Source organism: Aspergillus costaricaensis (genome assembly GCF_003184835.1).
Source record: "Aspergillus costaricaensis CBS 115574 unplaced genomic scaffold BO79scaffold_29, whole genome shotgun sequence".
Classification (NCBI taxonomy): domain Eukaryota; kingdom Fungi; phylum Ascomycota; class Eurotiomycetes; order Eurotiales; family Aspergillaceae; genus Aspergillus; species Aspergillus costaricensis.
Genome location: NW_020291829.1, coordinates 410,131 through 424,693, shown reverse-complemented (window position 1 = coordinate 424,693; position 14,563 = coordinate 410,131). Strand labels below are relative to the sequence as shown.

At 51.7% G+C, this 14,563-nt stretch overlaps 5 protein-coding genes across 5 annotated transcripts; 1 reads left to right on the top strand and 4 right to left on the bottom strand.

Moving 5' to 3' along the window:
• Positions 1–88: 88 nt before the first annotated feature.
• On the top strand, positions 89–7,431 carry BO79DRAFT_231223 (uncharacterized protein; the record flags this gene model as incomplete). Its single annotated transcript, XM_025684144.1, has 9 exons — positions 89–510; positions 817–4,150; positions 4,181–4,183; positions 4,223–4,309; positions 4,346–4,473; positions 4,504–4,566; positions 4,600–4,768; positions 4,799–7,105; positions 7,354–7,431. The coding sequence occupies 9 exons, from the start codon at positions 89–91 to the stop codon at positions 7,429–7,431; spliced, it is 6,591 nt and encodes a 2,196-aa protein (XP_025536711.1).
• Positions 7,432–7,904: 473 nt separating this feature from the next.
• On the bottom strand, positions 7,905–8,410 carry BO79DRAFT_41426 (uncharacterized protein). Its single transcript, XM_025689219.1, has one exon. It carries the CDS (start codon positions 8,321–8,323, stop codon positions 7,988–7,990), a length of 336 nt encoding a protein of 111 aa, XP_025536710.1. The 5' UTR covers positions 8,324–8,410; the 3' UTR covers positions 7,905–7,987.
• Positions 8,411–9,913, bottom strand: BO79DRAFT_41425 (mitochondrial AAA ATPase). Its single transcript, XM_025689218.1, has one exon. The coding sequence runs from the start codon at positions 9,681–9,683 to the stop codon at positions 8,499–8,501; it is 1,185 nt and encodes a 394-aa protein (XP_025536709.1). The 5' UTR covers positions 9,684–9,913; the 3' UTR covers positions 8,411–8,498.
• A 439-nt stretch (positions 9,914–10,352) lies between these two features.
• On the bottom strand, positions 10,353–13,822 carry BO79DRAFT_231221 (ATP-binding protein; the record flags this gene model as incomplete). The annotated part of the gene is made up of 4 exons (XM_025684143.1): positions 10,353–13,201; positions 13,309–13,430; positions 13,630–13,657; positions 13,744–13,822. The coding sequence occupies 4 exons, from the start codon at positions 13,820–13,822 to the stop codon at positions 10,353–10,355; spliced, it is 3,078 nt and encodes a 1,025-aa protein (XP_025536708.1).
• Positions 13,823–14,284: 462 nt separating this feature from the next.
• Positions 14,285–14,525, bottom strand: BO79DRAFT_210697 (uncharacterized protein). Its single transcript, XM_025682860.1, has one exon. It carries the CDS (start codon positions 14,516–14,518, stop codon positions 14,309–14,311), a length of 210 nt encoding a protein of 69 aa, XP_025536707.1. The 5' UTR covers positions 14,519–14,525; the 3' UTR covers positions 14,285–14,308.
• Positions 14,526–14,563: the final 38 nt, after the last annotated feature.

The following is a 14,563-nucleotide window of genomic DNA, read 5'->3' as shown; positions in this document are numbered from 1 at the left end:
AGATTATCGTGCGCAGTATTTCGGGCCCTGCCGCCGTTACGAGGTGATGAATATCTAGGGAGATGGGCCATCCGCGCCTAGGATACAAATGGAATCATGGCGGGCGCGAGGGTTCGTACCGGACTCGGACTCGGAGGACGGACTCGACAGCCAGGAGACAGGAGACTTGAACGATGCTGTTGGAGATGCGGTCGCGGATATCGGTGGTGCAGTTGCAGTTGTTGTGGAGGAAACTACTGTCCTGGATCGACGGGATGAAATTCAACATGAGGTGCAGGCAAATGCCCCTCAGGACAGCAATGTCGAATATGTCGAATATGACCGTCCTGTGACTCTTTCAGAGAATCTAAATAGTGCCTCCGGGCCAACAGATCAGCATGATGGGAGTAACAAAGCCGTGGAAGAATTGTCTGCGATTTCCGAGCACAAGGAGATACCTCGTGCTGAGGAGACTATTGATGATTCTCACAGGCCTACACAATCTCCAGAAACATCCAGCAATCGTTCAAAGTCTGTCGAAGAGGACGACAAATCCGAGGAATCGTTGCATGGACTCTCTAAAGACGAGGAAACTCCTCGTGCCGAGAAGAAGATTGACGACTTTCGCCTGCCTACGAACTCTCCAGAAAAAGCTAATGCCAGACCGGCAACAGCTGATGAGGAACTGTTGCCTGGAGTCGCTGAGGATGAGGAGACCCCCCGTGCAAAGGAAAAAGACGACTTTCAGCTCCCTGCGCAACCCTCAAACGCAATTAATGGTAGCGCACCACCTACCCCACGAGCCAAGGAGCACGATAGTATCTGGGATTTCCCAAGTTCAGAAGACGAATTGCAATTCGACTACCGACCGTCAAGGAGACCGCTTCATGTCTACTCAAAGAATAAGCTCGACAGCCAACCGCGGCAAGACCAGGAGAACAATGACTTGTCGACTCCTTCATCCCCCCTATCGTCATTGGACTCAATTCAATTTGACGAGGATGACCAAGGCGGCCAGGAGCAACCAGAACAACCGGAGCGACCAACGAACAACTTCCCCGAGGATTTGCTGCCTCCACTCGATCTCCCAGAGGAAATACTGCGGGAAATGTCACCGCCGGCGCGAAGATCATTACGAGAACGCAAAGCCATTCAGTTGCATCCTTACATGTTGGAGGATGCCAAGTATCGGACTATGATGCGCGCACGAGGCGTCAAGCCTGTACGGGTGGCTCAGCCGGGATTGGCTCGGCCTACAGGCGATGAGAGCCAAGGCAAGGAATACGTTGACACCGCCGAGCCCATGTCTGATAGCTTTGGAGCAGAGTTTGAGTTCCAACCCTCATCACCAATAGAGACTCGTCCTGCAGAAAAAAGGTTGTCTAGAAACTCCCCGGAACCTGCGCTACAACATGGTTCTCCACAATTGGGCCACTCTCCAGCTGGCGTGCTAGACCGGCAACCGAAAAGGCGCAAATTGTCCAGGCCTCATCACGAGCACCGATCTCACACGCGAAATCTGCAACAGCCAAGTGTAGTAATCGTGAATTCATCTCCCGTGCGTCAAAATAATGCTTCGATTTTCGGTGTCCCAAGCCCACCCCGTTCGGAGGAGAATGCTACTTCTTCGCCCGCTACAGCACCTTCCAACGTTTTTCGGTTCCCTCGTGGCTATACACCACCATCGGTGACTACCAACACAAAATCGGGACATGGAGATACGGCTCAAGAGGACGATGGGATGGACTGGTCTGGAGGCGAAGAGGATGGCAGACCTGTTGAAGCTCATCTGGAAGCGAATCCTATTCAGTCAAACTCTGAAGCCGAGGATGCAAGCGCAGCTGAGAGCGAGAACGAGGATTTTGATGTTAGACTGTATCAGCGTCGAATCAAAGGGGTCTTACCGGCGTCGTGGCTGAGATTGGACCAGAAACAACAAGAAGGACGCTTAACTGCTACGCAACGACAGCGCGAAAGGATGCATTCCAGAACGGAAAATGCAAAGGGCGTTGCACGTAAAATAACCAAAAGTAACAGTACGACAATAGCACCAGGCTCGGACACAAAGCTTTCCTCACTGAGACAGCTTGCTGATCCGGATTCTGGCGATGAGGATGAAGCTAAAGACGGGGACGACACGGCCAATTCCCGGCAACTACTAGCTAACCTTGGACTTGAACCATTCGATGATAATGAATTCGGGGAAGACATCCCGGAAGACAATCGGATTGATTACATGCTCCCACCTGCACCTCGTGCCGCCTCGACCAAGACCCGGCAGCCAGGAAAGAAACGACCTACGTCGCAGGGTAATAGCATACGCTCTGCTCATGCGCCTAAACGCCCTCGGATAAAGAGACAAACAAGGCTTACAGACCCTGCTTATGGGTCTAGAAAGCAGAAGAGATCTACGCCCAGCATGCCTAGAATTGGTATCCTGGACGCACCAGATGTTGCCTCTAGGTCCCGTGGTGAGCAACCGCTCTTTCTTAGGATCGCCGCAAGAGAAGCACGCTCTCGTCAGGACAAAGGGAGACGAAGTCCTACACGGAAAGTTTTCAACTTCAGTTCGCGTGTGGATACGGAGGACGCCAACAAGTCGTTGCACGATTGGCAAGAAGGACGGCTTCGACAAACGAAATTGCCTCCGTCTCGGCCCAAGACCAAGGTAGCCGGACGACAACCGCTGGCTGTTCTTTCTTCGAACCGGCCAGCCAGGTCTCAGATAAGAGCTACCGAAGGAGCGAGTGAGAGCCGTAGGATGAATTCTTCGTCAGCTCCCCCGTCCAGAGCGAACAGTACAGCCGATGAGCACGCCACTAGTACAGAACCTCGCGTTCCTGGTCAAGTAGCTAAAACAGCTGTTAACTCTAGCAGGCTGATGCAACCAGAGCAACGGCCTAACAAATGGATTGTTCGAAGAAATCTGGCTATTACTTCGTTGACAAGGCAAGACCCGCGGCCTGCAATGCTTGAGGTAGCAAACCCTCGTGGCAAGCCTGCATCACCATTGTCGTTTCAGAGGTCTCTCTCCTTGATCAATCGGGACTATCGGCATAAAGGCCTACCTAAAGCACGCCAGAGTAACTTGGTCTTAGATCGCTTCATCTCAAGCCGCAGCTCATCTCCTGCTACTGCTGGCGCCCAGACTACTGGTACGAGTCAGCCTACGAATAAACCGGACGCCCGACCGCCAGGGGCGCGGCCACAAGCTCAGCGCCAATTGAAGAAGCGGCCGCCGAAGCGGCTGGCAGTCAATGACAACCAATATCAACAACCTTTGATTCTGGAGTCGACGGATCCAGAACCTTTCCTACAGAGTGGGAACTTGCCTATAGATAGCTCATCCGATGCGCTTCATGGGTTCAAGCCTTCATATAGCGTGGCCTTCAACATATTTCCCTTGTCTACTGGAATATTCTTCCACCAAACCACTTTCATCGGAAGTGGGAAGTTTGCGCACTCGCTGGAGTTCCTTGAGCGAGATCTTGACAGAGATGCTGGTTTCCTCTCGTTTAAGGCTGGGGATAGAACCTATCGCTGGGGCTCTTGGAATGACGCGGTGTCTTCGGAGTTGGGTTTGGTCTTGGACAGCATGATTGAACTAATTGAGAAGAGCGACGCCGGGCTGACTGAAGGGCCGGAGAATGCTGAGAAGGATGATTGTAGCCTATACAAGTACTTGGTCAAGTATGTCACGGACACGCTCTCCTTCATCGACCCCATCGACAGGATAGGATTCGTGAGACGGGCTCTGAGCCTTGTCTGCAAGCTCAATGATACTCTGACAACTCTGGTCCCAAAATCTGAGCGCGAGATAGGGTACTTGGCAACGATATGCTCGTACAATTCTGTATTTACGTACCAAATTCTTCAGATTTCGGAGCATGATCTTGTTGATGATGCACTTACCCAGGAGGTGTTGAACTCGTTGACGCGGGCTGCCCAACAAACTATCACACTTGTCACAGCCCCATTGGGACAGAGCAGTATCCGCAAACTGTTAGCAAACATCGAGTCTCCTGAAAAGCGTGACGCAGGAATCCAGAGCGACCATCTTGTTGCCGAAGCCTATGTTATTGTCCGACACATCCTTCGCGGTACAGATAGACTAAAAGGATGTTTTGAGGAGCTTCTGACGAAAGCCTACTCGAGTCAAGATAATGACTTGGTGAACCTAACAGATATCAGCCGGCTAGAGCGGGTGTGGCACTGTGTGTTCACCACCTTGCCTTTGGATGAGCTCGATTCTTCTGGCATTGCTCGGATAGGGTCGCGCTTTTGGGAGGCCCATGGGAACTGGGCCATTATCAAGACACTGCTCCATCCAGTACTTGATCGCTACGATGCTACGTCTATAACACAGCCGATCTCATACTACAAGTACTGTAGAACTCTGTTCCACAGGTGCTTCTACCTCATTAATGGCTGGGGCTGGAGAGACTGCAAACCGATACTTGACACTCTCTACGATTTCTTCGCGAAGAATACCCTGTATAACCTGAAGCATGAGGAAGGTTACAGGTCCCCTGCTTTTCTCGACGAACTCGACCAGAGACCTTCCTTGGAAGTGCAGCCAGACGACCCGTGTTTTCACATTCTGCTGAAGATCATTGCAAGTGGCCTGCGTTACCTGGCCAAGATCTATGACCAGAAGAAAGTTCGCAACTTTGCATGGCGCCTGCTGCCAAATCATGGCCGCGTTTATCCCAAAGAGAAGCCAATACGTCAGGAGGACCTGGATGCATTGAGGAACCACCATGATCTCCTGTGTACATTGTATTACGCTGTTCCTGACGGGTGCCGGCCTCGCCTTCAGACAATCAGGGACCTTGTCCACCCAGCCAGCTCTCATCGTGAGACATGCAACATCAGTATTCGCTCCTGGGCTAGGCTTGTCCGCTTCAAACTCTCGACAGACGAAGCTGTTACTGGTCTTGAACCTTTTTCTGACTGGCACAGTTATTTTGTTTCCGAATTGTTCAAGCAGCATGCGCTTGCGCGCCACGAGGTTGAATCACAGAACACTGCGGGTAGCAAATTCTCCGATCAGTTAGTTGAGAGAACGATTGCACAGAACCAACGGCAGATCGAGTCCTTGCTGAAGACCGCGCTCAGCGGCCTGAATACTGCCATCCGCTCAGCACCAACATTGCAGCACGCCCATAAGCTTATCTTGGGAGCGCCTATTAAAGCACTCCTTGGTCTCTTCAACGCCCGGATTGCTCGTGTCAATACCACTGTCTCTGAGACGCTCCAAGTGATTGTCACTTACGTTCAGAAATGTGATCCTCCGGCAGCTGAAAAAGCAAGTGCCCCTGTGGCAGTTGATGAAGACAGCCAAGAGTATGGGGACTGGGCGGACATTGCGGCTGCATATGATGAGTCTCCAGTGATTAGTCCAGAAATCGAAATTGTGGGAACTGTCCTTCATCCTGCCGTGTTCCGGCTTATATCGAACTGCTTTGGAGAGGACTACTGTCCTGAAGATGCGATCCTGCTTAATGTTGTGGAGTGTTGGACGTCTATCGCGCAGACTCTGGTCAAATATGGATTACGACACTGGGACAGCTACCTTAGCCCCTACAACGGCGACTCCTGGACATCACTCCGATTAACGATGCAGACGAGAAAGTTCACGCCTCTCTTCTTGGCAAGCAGCATTGAGAAAGACTCACGGTTTGCAGCAGATTGCAAAGTCCAAGTGATCGGGATGTGGGTGTCGAGTCTAGTAGAGCGAGTCTCGATGCTGAAATACCAACATCGCCTAACAGAAGCTTTGCTCAATCAAGTGGTGACGGATCCGCTTTTGCAGAATCTGCCCTTTGCCAGGGACCGGAAAGAAGGAAGGTACATGATCACTCTGGAGGATCTAAGCCACCGCCGGGTTTCTCTGATATCCAGTGTGCTCTCCAACATGCGTGCGCATTTGCAATCTCTGGAGGATGTGGAAGCTCGGGAGCTCTCCACTACTAAGCAAGAGTACCGGGAGATCATTCAAAACATGATGTCCGCTATGAAGGCAAACTATCTGGAACTGGGCAACGGTGCAGCCAGCGTCCAGGGCGCTTACGTGGACTTCGTTCATCGGATTGTCGCATTCCTGCAGCAGCATAGTCGAGACATCTGCCCCATCGACCCATTCTTCACAGATCCCGCGTCGTTCCCTCTACCTTCTGGTGACCCGACGTATATCGTGGCCCGGTTAAAGAGCTACGAGCCGAAACTTGCCTCGGAGAAAGTAGCAAAGACGCTCATCATGTTCATTCAGAGTGTTTCTGAGCGAGCGGCGATCGATGGGCAGCAGGATTACCTCGTCAACCAGCTACACGCATCTATGGCAGACACCTATGAGGGTGGCCTTCCCGACAAGCCAACTCTGAGGGCGACCTTGTTGCAGGCAGTGTTCCCAGCCTATCTCGAGGCGTCCTTCAGCAACCCAGCATGCTGGATTCTAAGCCGGCCCATCATCCAGACCATCACGCTCGTCTTTCAGGATCTCTTGTTCAACATGGATACCACAGACTCTGCCTGCGTGGCATCCCTCGTGAACGTCATCCACTCCGTCTTCCAAGCATCACACACCGCCCTCCTGTCCATAACGAGCAATGCCACCATGCTGAACGACCCTGCCGTAGCAATCAGCGCCGCTGCCTTCATTAGGATGATCACAGCCGCCTTGCCAATCATCGACTATATAGACCGAGCAACCGACATGGATCAAAGAATCCTCGCTCAGATACACGCCTTCCAACACTATGTCACCTTCGCCACAAGCCATCTCAACCAACCCCTCTCAACCACGGACCTATACGATATACCCCAGTCCACCGAAGCCTTCAGCGCAGGAGACTCCCTCTCATCTATAGTCACGAACCCGCCCTTCTTCCCTGATCTGCAGCGTTCCGCAGCACGAGAGCTGCACCTCTACCTCAACGAGAGCTGGTCCCGCCATCAAAAGAAATTCTACTTTACTAGACGCGGTGCACATCAGCCCCAGGAAATCAGCATTCAGCCTTCTGTCGCTGCAGAACTCGAACAGTCTTCGCAGAAGATCCTCGCCCCTGTTGTTCAAGAGTTCCTGGATGTGATGAGAGGACTTGATCTTGGTTTAGATGGCGACGATGTTGATCGCGCTGAGGAGTCTCTGTTTGCAGCTCAGCATCCAGATCAACCGTCTGAGTCTGCGAATGCGAATACGATATATACTCTCGACCTTGTCGATGTTATTGGATACTGAATGGTTAAGGACATGATGACCTTACTGGCATGATATTGATATTATTATTGATAGTGATCTTGTACGATACTCCACTTGCTCTAGATGATGAATTATATAATCGAATGATGAATTGATACTATAGACCAATATAGACAGAGATCATTACCATAGGGATACATATAGCTTGCATACTCGTTGATAATGAGCAAAGAAATGGAATACATTACTAAATGGAGATTTACCTCGAAAGAGTAGTAGTGTCACGTGTATACCTGATCGAGGTTCGCTCAATCAATACAAAAACATATCAACTAATAGTAGTATCAACATAGGTAGCCAGATAACCGGACAATAGCTTAAATACTTATATGAACAGTAAGAAAGACCAACTAGTAAAGATTCCCGATCAATTTCATCCAATGGCCTCCATTCATATATTAGTAAGTACCACCATTCCATTTCATTTCCAAATCCATTTCCATTTCCAATCCATACATACTAACGAAGAACAGCTATACCCAATCATGTTACACAAACAGAACCCATTAAGCAATCTGCCAAGCAAAGTATGCAGCATGCAATATCTTCTCCAAATTAATATGTCAAATCTCAAGGCCTAAAATAACATACACCCCCATTGCATCTTCGTTCGACTCATGACGTTTATGAAATGGACATCAAAAGGTAACTAGTAACTGCCTTCTGGGCTGGTATGCCCCAAATCCATAGTGAAAGGTAGTGAACAACCACATAGACAAACAGACAAACCAACAAGCAAATAGGCAGTTAGGTAGGTGGAATAGCATATATTAATGAGATTTCGGAGTAGTCATTCAAGGGGAGAACATAGTCATCGGGATGAGATATAACAAGAGGGGGGGATGCAATGAGAAGAGGAAAAGCAAAGAGGTGCTGACAAACACAAGCATAGCATGTTAGTTGGAATATAAATGATGAGGGGGGCAGTAAGGAAACAGTAGAGAAGAGACTAGGTAGGTAGATAGATAAGAGGTAAGTGCCTGTAGTAGCCAATATGCATGACAAATTGATTATGCACGCCCGTGCATATGTGTGTGCGCGTGGGATGCATGCATGCATGTGAGCGTACATTTGATAAGTCATGAGAAGTTCCCCCCAAACCAATACCTGAACCCAAAGTTATCAATGATAGCCTGGTTTAGCTCAGCTTAGCTTATTTACAGCAAATCAAGATAAAATCATCAAAGTCATCGTCATAATAGCGAGGCGAGGGTGAATATAGAATAGAAAGTGAGGTAAAGGTAAAGTAGGCTAGCAACTATTGGTTCACACCTCCTTCAGCATTCCCTTCATTCTGCTGACTGCTTGATCCTCTCCGGTGGAAAGGATGATGCGGATGGAAGCCTGAGAAGTGGAAGACCTTGCGCACGGCGCTGGCTACACCCGAGCGCCGTTTGGACTCGGGTGACGAGGGAGGCTTATCTGCAGGCTCCTCAGGTTTGGGCCGCACCGTCGCGGTGTCTTGGAGCACGATCGAGGAGGGTTTCGGAGGCCATTGGCCGTCCGATTTCCAGCCTTGAACCATGGCCTTGGTTACATCTGCTAGGTTGATCGGCACGGTGGGAGTGAGACCCTGGATGACGACTTTGGAGTAGATGGATGGGTACATCGCTGGGGTGATGGAGGCGCGGATGGGGTTGTCATTGGAGATGAGGGACGAGACGACAGGAATGAAGGGGTCTTCGCTGGTTAATTGTTGATGCGCAGAGTCAGGTTGACTCAACCCGGTATCTGCGGAGGAAGAAGACTCTCCACCCTGATTCTCGTCCTCCCCTGCGGGGGGAGGCGGGGGTGGTTGTTCTGCTGCCGTGGAGGGTTCTTCGCCGCGAGATGGCGGCCGTGGGAGCGCGCTGTCATTTTCGGCGATGCTGAGAGAAGCTTCAGTTCGCAGGGCGAGATCGTTTTGGGAATTGGCCGACGAAGCGGAGAGGGGAGGAGTGGCCACGGTAGTAGCAGCAGGCACGGACGCATTATGTGGAGGCTGTTGTTCCGAGGATGATGTCGTAGGTGTAGCAGCCTGCTGGGTCCTTGCTTCTCTTGCTCGAATCGCGTCCCTTGAGAGAGCTCCAGACCACGCATCCCGACGCTCTACCCATGTCCGGAGGCCTGCGTTCCATTGCATTTCCTCCTCCATCTGGCGGCGCCGTTTGCGCCTCCGCTCGGAGTCGTCACTGAGCGGGGTTCCGAGCGGGCTGGCGAGCTCGGAGGCATTGTGACCACCAACAGGGCTGATGGCGGGCGAAGGCTGGGGTTCTAGCTCGGAGCCGGAGCTGTCATATTCGCGTTGACGCCAACGTAGGACATCTTGGTCGGGGGTGGGAGGAGATGAGAATGAAGGAACGCCAGGCTCGGAGGAGAGTTCAAAGACCCAGTCGTTTCGGACGATCTCGCGAACATAACGCTTCGCATCTCGGATGGCGGCATCGCGGGCCTCGGTTGCCATCGTGAGGGGATGTGCCAGAGGGGCAGCCAGACCCTAGAAGAAAGGCGCGGGGATTTTTTTTGGTCGCGTGCGGAGGAGGAAAAGAGGGCCTGCAGAGATTCTGCAGGGTGGGATAGAAGTTAGCCACCAAGAAGGAAGAATAGAAGCGAGGGACTGAAACTTGAAACGATGGTGGCGGGGGGGAAATAAGAGGAGAAAGAGAAGTTGGCGAAGGAAGAGAAGAAAGAAGGTTGGCTGATCCAAGGAGAGCTGCCGCCTCGTCGATGTCATTCAAGTTACTGTTGCATCTTCCTCTTTTGGATTTTTTAGTCTTTCTTCCCCGCAAAATTCACACTGCTACCGCAACCGATTTGGTCAATTCATTCCATCATCCCAATTCATGGATCTTCTCCTGTTGTATTGAGAGTTAATATTATCTATCGGTTACAATTTCAATTGGAATCGTGTCCTGCAGCGGTATTGTATTGATACATTGTGGTTCGTGTCGCTAATCAGTTCGTAGTATACAAGCCCAGTTCCTGCCCTTGCGTGCCATTCCAATCCCAGCCCAAATTCAGACCTACACAAACGCGAAAAATATCAAGTTGATCTATGTGACATGAAAAACATCCAAGCAATCCATTTCTATTGGAAACCCCCAATTGCTTAACGCTGTACAATTGAACCAGTTCAGGTCCGGACGCGCGCCGCATCCACGCTAGTTGCCGACTCGTCCACGCCCGCCGGCATGAAGCCCCAGCCAGGCGCCTTCTTGCGTCGGCCCTTGCGGTCGCCGTACTGCTCGTCGAACTTGCGGATTGCAGAGAGTGATGACATGTCCTCGCTGATCGATGCGCTAATCTCCTCCATACCACGCTCGAAGTGCTTCCAGGTCAAGGTGCGTCGCGCGGGATACTGGTACGGTTCTTCGCCTTGGTGCTGCGCTGCCAGGTCGTTCTCTTCCCGGACACAAGCCAAAGCGGCCGCAACGGAAAGGTTCTTGAGGTCGGATCCGGAATAAAGAGGCGTGCGACGAGCCAGCTCGGCCAAATCAACCGAGCTGTCCAGGGTTTCCTCCTTCAGATGAATCTTCAAGATGGCCAGGCGATCTTGTTCGGTCGGAAGATCCACCAAAAGTCGCCGGGGGAGACGCCGGAGAACCGCATCGTCGAGATCAAATGGTCGGTTCGTGGCAACCATGATAAAGGCGGACATGTCGTTCATCCCGTCCCATTCCCGCAGAAATTGGTTGATAAGTTCCCGGTGTGACGTTCGGCTGCTGGCTCCAGTGCGAGAACAGAAGATGGCATCGGCCTCGTCGATGAACACGACGCAGGGGCTCAGCTTCTTAGCTAGCGTGAAGATGGCCTTGACGTTCTTCTCGCCCTCGCCAACGTACATGTCGTAGACTTCAGACCCACTGACTTCCAAGACGGTGGCACCGCTTTCACGAGCGACGGCTTTCGCCAGGAGGGTTTTACCCGTACCTGGAGGCCCGTAGAGCAACAAACCAGGGATCTTGTCAGTCGCCAGGACACCGTAGGTGAACGCTTCGGGTCGGATCAGAGAAAGAGAGGTCAGAGTCTTCAATGCATCGATGGTTTCAGGTGGCACATGAACATCAGAGAATGTAGTGCGAATGCTCTTGGCATCCACGACTCCGTTCAATAGTTTCTTCTCGTGTGAGTTGCACGTTTTCCGCAAGGAGCCTAACAAGCGCTCCCGGTCGTTTCCTGTCTCGGTAGCCTTCGGTTTGGGCGTTTTCTCGTGCAGCCAGTCGTTTTTGACACGCTCAGTCTTCTGCATCATCTCAAGTCCCCGCCGAATGTGATCATAACCGAAAGCTTCATCTGCTCCTAGAGAACCAAGTGCCAGAGTCGTAGCCCAGTGAACCTGGCTGTACGGCCAGTACCGCTCATCGAGGCCAATTTCCTTCACGAGGGACGCATCCAAAGGCCAGGCGCGATCACGGTAAATGTCGTCCTTGAGCGCCGAAGGGCTGTCGGCGAGCCGCGTTCGGAGCAGATCTTGCACGTGGCGAATGTTGATATCGAGAGTGCGCGTCTTGCGGTCTTCCGCGAATACGCGCTCTGCCACCTCAGACTTCATGGCGGGTGTGATGACCAGCATCTGGGAGAATTGATCGTCAAAGGCGTTTTGCATGAGCTTGGCCGCATCCGAATCAGGTGCAGCTTCCTGTGCCGATGTACCAATAAAGAGGACCCGGGCACCAGCCTTTCTCTTCTCCTCTATAGCCTTCTGTAACAGAGTGATGAACTTGGAGCCCTCGCGGGTGGTCTGGATGTCCCCATAATCCTGTACTTGCACGATGACATCTCGCTCCACGGCGGGACTGCGACCTTCCGCCAATTCGTGCGCAGCAGAGTCTTCTCCTTCAGTCGCTGCTGGCAACACCTGCTTCGACGGCTTGCCGGGCGACGAAAGGAGCTCTCGAACAAGTCGAAGTCGCCTGTCTTCTGCGCGATTCACAGCACTCTGTGATGAAGAGCCACCTATCTGGTCCGCTGGCGCGTTGAACGAGGCCACCAACGACTTCAGGCCCATTAGGTTGGGAAGCGCAATATCTCCCGAGTCACGAGTGCTCTCAATAGTTATAAATTTGGGACGCAAACCCGACCGGAGACTGCGTGGTGTGTCAACGTCGTCCTCGGCATCCCCATCACCCATGCCGTCGTCTTGCCAGGTATCAGAGAGAGAAGGCCGATATACCTCGTAGCCAAGGGATCTGATGGGCGATGTTGTACCGATGTCCGCCAAATCCTGTTCGCTGCATAGCTGGGCAATGTCCTGCGCGTTGAGTGTAATCAAATCCGCCCCCAGCTCTTGGGCCAGCCTCTTCACCACCGCATCCAAGAACAGAATACCATCGGTACCCGGGTACTGAAGAACAAGATGCGATTTGCGTGCGGAGGGCTCTTGGGCGTACTTGGCGGGCGGTAGCCGCAACCCGGCTCGGGCAGAGGCGCACAGCTCTTCCCACAGCGCTTCCGTCAAAGCATACCGATCCTCCGGAGTATCAGATCCCTCATGCGCAGGCGGCTCTTCTCCACTACCGCCCCGTCCTAGCTGTTGTGTGGCCTCCTCCTTCTCCGGTTCAATTTCCGTCGGCCGTATCTTCACATGCTGTAGTAATTTGACGTCACCGTCTCCTTTTCCATCATTGACCACCGTGTTTCGCTCGTAGAACCAGTCGGGAACAGTGGCAACCGGAGCAGTCCACTCCTTCGCCGGGCGTCTGTTCCGTAAAGCTCTGCGAACTGCCGAACCGTAGGGTTTCGCGTCTTTCTTGTCCAATCGATCTGCGGAAGGTGTTGCAACGGAAGCATCACGGCTAGCTAATGTGGGTTCTGCATTGTGAGTAGGGATATCACCGGGGACATTCCCCGTTGTCGAATCCCGAGCATTATGAGGATCAGAAGGAGTGGACGACAGCCATGGCTGCGAAAGATGGAACCGACGCGATTGCGAGACAACGGCGGCGGGATAGCGGCGATGCGCGATGAATCGGCAGGGTCGTGCTACAGACCGAAGGAACCTGCCTTGGTGCATTGACGAATACATCCGGGGCCAATAATGCCGCCGGAACTGAATAATCGAATTACTGCTGACGCTGCAGGGAACAAACCGTCTGCATCAGCGTGGGTGCAAGTTGGATTCAGGGCAGCAAGACTTTCATCTTGCCTTTCTGGACTGTTCCTTGCGGGTCGGCTCTCCTTTGTCAGCGCGCCGAACTGTAGTATCACGTGACTGACAATGGGCTGGTGGCTGCTGCAAGTGCAAAGAGACCCAGTGGATCAGGCAGAGAGGATTTAAGCTTGATTGCAGTGATCTAACCACCTGGGAAGGCCAACAAACGTAGGTGTCAACTCGACATGATGCATCATCCAGGTCGATGGTGCTTTGCTCAGCTGCACCTTTTCCTGTCCAGAGAACTACTGCGGCTTACGGAAAGTATAATGCAACGCATACCCAATCTACGGTGAACAAGAAAACAAGAAGTGGAATGATCCAGAAATGAATGATTTTATTATTCCCAGTTTGTCTAAATGTGAATCTGCACGGAATGGCGCCAGCCAGAGCAGATGATCGACACCGAAGCAAAGCCTGATGCAACCGGATTCCTGTACCCCACCACTCATGCTGGTTTGACAAGAGAATCGACGTCAGAGTGAAAATAATATTATCAACAGTCCTAAATTGAAAATCTTGGTAAATGTCAGCCAATACTCCCATGACATAGGATGAATGACAACGAGGCACAAAATAATGCAATGATGAATTTTTCTCAGACAAAGTATACTGGCAAGTAGCAGACCAACCGGGAAAGGAAGGTCCGAACTATCTCCTCATGGACGATTCAGAGGATAAAGAAGAAAAGAAGGTTTTGTCATCTTTGAAAAGGGGATGGGATGGAGGGGGAAACAGGACAATTGCAAGAAAGAAAATGAGGAATTGAGACTGACCTTGTGACAACTGGAAGTGTTGCAGCACAACCTGATGTGTTAGTGTAGTGGTCTGATGTATCAGTCTCAGTATGCATTTATACTGCGAAAAGCTACAACTGGGCATAGGATTGACGCGTGGCGTATCCAGACCAGAACCAAGAAGATTGCAGAGGCACAGGATCAAATTGCAATTCTGGGAAAAGTCAGAAAAGCAGCCTGGCAGGAGTGTTGAGCCATGGAGAGGCGAATGCTGAAGAGAAGGAAGAAGAAAAACCAAATCGCGACCGAAAATAATAAAAGCAGCCCACGCGCAAGAATATTATTCCGGGTTCCACGTGATGCCGGCTTACCCGAAAGAGGAATAGCGAGCAAGTCGCGGTGGGTGGCCATCGTCAAGAATGGACCAATCACAAGTGAGAAAAGAAAAGCCTCAGC

What these genes read in the sequence shown, in the direction of transcription:
- BO79DRAFT_41426 (XM_025689219.1), bottom strand. Translation starts at nt 8,323, where the DNA reads ATGACTTATCAAATGTACGCTCACATGCATGCATGCATCCCACGCGCA.
- BO79DRAFT_41425 (XM_025689218.1), bottom strand. Translation starts at nt 9,683, where the DNA reads ATGGCAACCGAGGCCCGCGATGCCGCCATCCGAGATGCGAAGCGTTAT.
- BO79DRAFT_210697 (XM_025682860.1), bottom strand. Translation starts at nt 14,518, where the DNA reads ATGGCCACCCACCGCGACTTGCTCGCTATTCCTCTTTCGGGTAAGCCG.